The 6760-nt window shown below is 30.4% G+C and overlaps 1 protein-coding gene across 1 annotated transcript; it reads left to right on the top strand.

The window, feature by feature from the left end:
* The first annotated feature begins 5821 nt into the window (after window positions 1-5821).
* On the top strand, window positions 5822-6349 carry LOC106302338 (transcriptional regulator TAC1). Its single transcript, XM_013738868.1, has one exon. The coding sequence runs from the start codon at window positions 5834-5836 to the stop codon at window positions 6347-6349; it is 516 nt and encodes a 171-aa protein (XP_013594322.1). The 5' UTR covers window positions 5822-5833.
* The last annotated feature ends 411 nt before the right edge of the window (window positions 6350-6760 follow it).

Genomic DNA, 6760 nt, shown 5'->3' with positions numbered 1-6760 from the left:
TTTTGCCCATGGAATACTCTACTTTTGAGTCCGAAACCAGAATACATTTGACAAATCATCTTTGGATTAATGCAAGTATGCGACTTCTGTTGATGAAACGAGGAGGGTAAGTTATATATGCTGGAAGTCTAGGGCATCCCTCAAAAAACTCATCAAATATTTTGAGGTAGCCTCATGGCCCTCATCCGTATTTATATATTGGGATTCTCCATTTCCTGGCCTTATTAATTTGTAATACATATTCCATATTTCTTGCAGGCTACTGAAGAGGTTCCGGACGGACACTATCCTGCCACGTGGAAGCTCGATGTCACCACTTTTTCAAGGAAGTCAAAAATGAGCTTTGACTTTGCTCAAACATTCGACAACTTAAGGTGCAGAGAACAAGTTCACTGAAGAACAGAAACAGCTTCATGGGAAACGAAGTCGACCCAAGGGAGGATTTGATTACTATGCCGTTCATCCTCGGTATCAGTTTGTTTTGAACTTATAGCTCTCTAACTAATAGTTCACTTCGAGTCTCACTCCTCACTCCTCTCTCCTCAGATCCTTTGTTGCCATCTCCTTCGCCGGCCGCTTTTGGACCATCACGTTTGCTTCCATCATCTACCAAAATTATTTCTTGACTTTAATCATAACCGTTGACTAATTCAAGTTAGTGAGAAGTATACTATTATTCGTTTGAAATAAAAAAAATATTTAACTAAATATAATATATAGTTTCAACTACCTCCAATATTAATAATATAATAGAGAAATTTCAGATTATGAATCTGTTTGACTATATGTCAGTATTAAAAAGTAAAATAAAGTATCTTTAATACATAAAACTTTGTAAGATCATTTACACATGCGGAAGCTCAAAACCATTGTATCCTATTCTCTCTGCAAATGTGGAAGTTAAAGCAAATCCGACTTCTAATTGTTACATCTACCTAATGGTCATTTCTGTAAAAAATTATATACAAGAAAAAACAAGATATATTATTGTTTTTTAAAACTATGATATATTATAATTCATTTAGTTAAATGGTTTAATTTGACATCATAATATGCATTTTAATTAAATTTTTTTCAAATATATAAAGAATTTATTTTTTAATATATATATATATATATATGTGTGTATATATCATAATCCAACCCAACAAATACTTATGATGATATACTATTACATGTTGGAAAACTATTTTCACTCTGGTTCAATTTTTTTTCATAAGTAAAGGTAAATTAATATTTGTGTTGATATATTGACTAAAAAAGTTATCGCATATCAAACCTACTGAAGTTTTGTTTATTTTTTTTTCACTTTTTAAATATTTTGTAATATTTTATAACACTGGATGACAATTTAGAGAGGAAATTTTTTAAAAAAATTTTGACAAATTATACTTGGAAAGTAAATAAAATAATATAATAAAATAGTTTACTGATCAAAAATATATATAGCATAAAAATATAAGCATACAATTCGCGCGTAGCGCGGAATAAGCTATAGTCTATGTAAATCTTACTTATGTTGATTATATATGATACTTAACAATTGTATTCATTTACTTGAAAGAAAATTTTCATAATTTTATAATAACTAATCAGTTCATAAAATGTTTAATCATAGTTAAATTAATCTAAATGTATAAATAATATTTATCAATCATGTTTTTCTTTTAAAAAACTCACAACTAAAACGCTACATCATTGAATCTTACAGCTTAGCTTAAATTTAACAGAGAAAAAATAAAGCTACAGACGTAACCTATACGTTCTCAAATTGGTTTTGAATTCAAAACTTATCTTTAATAAGTTCCATTCCCCTTCAATCGTTTATTTTTCCTCTCCTTTCGACCACCTCCCATCTACCTTAGCTATACATAGATTTAGCTTTGAATAATACTAACCAAAACCAAAACAAAAACACTTGTTAAATCAGATTATATCCACATATGCGATAAATTATTGAAATTTATTAGTTTCGTATTGGTGGATTAAAATGAAGATTAGGTTCCATATCCAAAACTAGACACCACGTAATTCAGATTGTAATGCATACCTCAAAATAATAGTGAATTTAGATCTACGAAACCAGACACCATATAAGTATTCTCTTAAAAACGCTATAATGCCTAGAGTACAAAATCTACAATGAGACTATAGCTTTAACGTTTATTGAAACAAAGCTAAGACTAAGACATATCAATGCACCATAAAACTTGAACAAAAAGATTTCGTTTTCCATTAGAGCATATGTTCTCATAGCATTAAACCTTTCGAATAAGGATCTTCTCCTTACTATTTAGCATCACGAGACTTATAAATTCTCACATTTTCCTTGCAACTCCTCAACAACTAAAACAACAACAAACCATAAAACCATAAAAACGAGATCTTACAACATAAGAAGCTAAGAATATGCATCTACAGATGACGAGTATTGGTGAGGACCGGGTAATCTGCATCCTGGGGTTTACGGTTTAAGAACACACAAAGTGTGCGTATGCATATGTATATGTGTGTTAGTAAAGCTTTTAGACCTCAGGATGCGGATTACCTCTTCCTTACAATACGAACACGGTTAGAGGATTACTCTTTTTTTCCTGAAAGCTATTTTTTCAGCTACAAGGTTAGACGATTACGTACCGAGAGGTTAGTTCTTTTCTTTTTAATATCGTTACTAGATATTAAGACGAGTATTCTTCAGATACACAAGACGTGCGTGTAGTATCCATGTGTATTCGTAAGTCTATGTACATTTAAAGCTTGTGTACGTGCATATGGATGCACTATTATTATATACTACGTAAACTACCAATTTTTTGTCTAATAACAATTTACGAATATAACCAAAAAATTGACGAAGTAAGTTTTTTTTTAGTTTTCAAAATTAGAACTACATGTTACTCGTCAACATTGAACGCTAAAACCATTTTTCGGGCATTAGATTTTTGCATGAGGTGATAAGAGTGTCATTAACAAGTGCAGATGCTAGTCCAACATAGAATACTATTTAATTGCCGACCAAAAACTAGCATAAAATTTTAGATAAAAATACTATAGATTTTGTCCGTAGCATGCATATACCACCATAGCCATGGATGTACTTGCATAACTACCATATTGCCTTTTTCAACGATTCTTATAATTCAAAATAATATCAGCTGTCGTAATTTGAAATTCTTCTTGTGAGATTAGATCACTCAATTCAAACATTATAAATTCTTCTTAATACTAACTCATCTTTATTCAATAGTAATAGATATGTGAATTCAAGTTTAAATCAATTCCAAGTATTATTGCAATTATGTAATTTAAGGTGGTTATATGGGGTATATAGCCCATAGGGTGTAAATCTGATCTCCAAAGCTAATATGAGATATATATCCCTGTTTGAAATTAACACAAATATAACTTGGATATATCATAATCTTACTCAGGAAAAACTCAGAATGTTATATAATTGAGCTAAACCCAAACAAAAACGATTAAATAATAACTAGCCCGTACTAGTTGGAACAAAAGGGTGACTTGCGTCATAATAATAAACGCTTTTTAACTAAGAAAAGTTCAATTAGTGACTCATTGCACGAATTCTTGATAGTAACGGTTAGTTAATTTAAATAACCACAGAGTTGTCTGATCAGTTAGTCTAGAACACGACTCGTGTGCCCTTTGAATTAGTGGTATATAGTTTATATATTTTTACAAACATGTAACTCTACTTAACTAATATATTTTTATTTTGGCTAACTTATAACTATACGCAAATAAAAAAAATGAACATATATATAGAAACACAGCATATACTTATCTATTGCTCAAGGATCGTTCATCGCATGCCTTCAGAAAAAAAATGTTTGGACTTGTGATTTGACATTCAATTAAGTGACTCATTACAGAAAGCATATATTTACGATCAATACCCACTGTAAACCCATATATTGTTCTTGTGAAAAGGTTAACCATTAGTACAAAATGAACGTAATTAATTCAAAATATTTCGTGACTGTAGTAAAATCATAGTATTTTTTGTCTCAACTTGTAGCTTTTTATCGAGAAACAAAAATCAATTATGTGAATACTTTAATTAATTGTGCAACTGTTTTATATCAATTCACTCTTCATATAAAGTTCAATACTGGACCAATTGTTGTTTTCATCTTTTGTAACACAGGTCCAATTGTTGTTTACTTCAGGAAATCACATATTAAAAAATGCTAATATGTAACAAAACAACACTAGTGTTGTGTATTAAACTACTAATTGTGCAAAGACAAAAAGAAAACGCCAAACTGCTTGGTTGGACCATTTGTTTTGTCAACTGCGTATCTGTTATTTTGTTAAGAAAACTTAGAGTAACTAAATTAAGCAATAATAAAGCTTTCGTTACATTAAATAAAGGGTTAATATTGAGTAATATATAATCCGACTATGCATTGTACATTAAAGTTTTGTGTCGTTTTGCTAATTAAATTTGAAAGGCTGCTGATCTTTGTAATTGTGATATAAGTGGTTAACATTGAGTAATATATACATCCGACTATGCATTGGACATTTTACTTTAGCAACCAGATGCACCTAATCCCATCTTAAAAAATACACGAAATCATAAGTCTTCCTAATAGTTTCATCCTTCCATCTTCGAAGGGGTAAAAGGGGTCGTCGAGGCTGCGGAAACTACCTTCCATCTTCCTAATAGTTTCATTCTTTTCTTATTTCATTAAGCTTATGAATCATAAGTTTTCTCCATTGTAAGCTAATGCTTGGTTGAATATGAGGCATGTCTCATCATACTCTTTCAAACTTATGATTGTTTCAACCATACATTATATGTTTTTAGTATTTTAATTTAAAAGATCTTTTTACAAAAAAAAAATACACAAAATTATATATACTGGTATACATACCCTGAGTCCACATATTTTACATGAAACCATATTGGAAAAAATGCTGTATGGAGGCCATTCGACTCTTTTAGCCGAGATAGAAATGTATATGCGTTCTCAGAATACATGTATATTATTTTTTATAACAAAAAATTCATGTATATTGTAAAATTAAACAGAAATACCAAAGACAAATCTTAGAAATCAAACTGAGTTTATATATAATCGGTTTACAAAAATGCTCTCTAACAACAACCACATACTTGTGGCAAAAACCACACTTAAAATTTATGTTAGTGAGTTTTATATATGTTACATATCTTGATATGTATATTTATGTTAGTGAGTTTTATATATGTTACATATCTTGATATTCTCTATAAGTAAACTGAATTATCAATATATATATATATATATATATATATATATATATATATATATATATAAGAGGTTTCATGTTAGCGAAAGACCCCATATCTTAGAAAAACATATATTTAAACATCTATGTATCATTTATAAAAGTATTTTCTTGCATAAATAATTCAACCTATATTAGTATTGACGAAAAAATAATTGTAGAGAGTAGAGACTGAAGTGTTTTGAGTCATACCAAAAGTTGTTAGATTTGAACATTTTCTTTTCGGAGTGTTAGTTGAGATAATATTTTGCAACAAGTGTTTCTATTTTATTCTACCCCATTAATTTATACGTGCAAATAAATAATATCTTAATTATCAAAGAATAAATTATTCACGTAACGACATAGAAACTAGTTGTTTTCACCTTTCTTGCTTTGTCCTATTGGAACGGTAAGCATTGATTAGTTAATTAAATTTTTGCCAAGTTCGTGTTGACCATTTCATATCACTCTTCTCGTCTGTTCTTTCTTTCGATGCTAAACTTTCACCTTTTTCATATTTCTGTTTATTCTACGGAAGAGATCCATATATTCTATGGAAAACTTCAAAAACACTAAAAACGTGGATGATAATTCCGATCGCATACCAAGAAACAGTCATCAAAGCGTTGATAATTCTATGTCAAGATCTTACATATGCAGTTTCTGCGTAAGGGGCTTCTCGAATGCTCAAGCACTAGGAGGTCATATGAACATCCACAGAAGAGACAGAGCAAATCTCAGACAAAAACTTATGGAAGATAACAAGGATGATGTTGTCGGCGAGAGTGATTCATCAGACGTTGTCTCTCTAAACCTTAATGAAAAGCAAGAACAAGACGCTTTGGTATGTGAAGATGATGATCGATATCAAGATGTGGAAAAGGACATAAGTCCTGGTCAGAAATTAGGGTTTTGGGTTCAAGAAAGCAAGCTTGATACTAATGATGAAGGAAAAGTCATGGAGGTTGGCATAGATGGTTCGAGTTCGAGTACTCATCATCTCGAGATTGAAGGATTGGATCTTGAGCTCCGGTTAGGCCAACGCACCGTGGAGAAGAAGACAACATAATCTCTCAATGAGCATGATATATTGATGCCAGTGACTATTTGTTTATATCAAAAAAATCTGGAAACATCAAACTCTTGAATCCATCTATTACAAATGGATTCGTGGAACAATTTGTATTGAAGGTATGCATGTATATATATTATTGCTAATACTATCCTTGTTGTGTGCTTTCCCTGCTTTGGTTAATTTCACTAACTTTTGTAAATGATGTCTACACGTCCAAACTAGCATATACATGAAATAAAGATTTTGTGTTTGCTTAATGATTGTTATTGAAAAACAAATAACTGTAGGTTAGTTCAATTTTTTTATCTCTTCATATTAATGGTAGAGATCATTCTGATAGTGAATTTGAATCACATTCTAACAATACATGTATATGAAGTTAGGAACTAAACTAACTTTACATTC

The sequence above is a fragment of the Brassica oleracea genome, chromosome C1 (genome assembly GCF_000695525.1).
Source record: "Brassica oleracea var. oleracea cultivar TO1000 chromosome C1, BOL, whole genome shotgun sequence".
In the NCBI taxonomy this organism is placed as follows: domain Eukaryota; kingdom Viridiplantae; phylum Streptophyta; class Magnoliopsida; order Brassicales; family Brassicaceae; genus Brassica; species Brassica oleracea.
The sequence above is the reverse complement of the archived record's forward strand: the minus strand, read 5'-3'. Positions and strand labels throughout refer to the sequence as shown.

Excerpts from the sequence above, each read along its gene's own strand:
- LOC106302338 (XM_013738868.1), top strand. The coding sequence starts at position 5,834 with ATGGAAAACTTCAAAAACACTAAAAACGTGGATGATAATTCCGATCGC.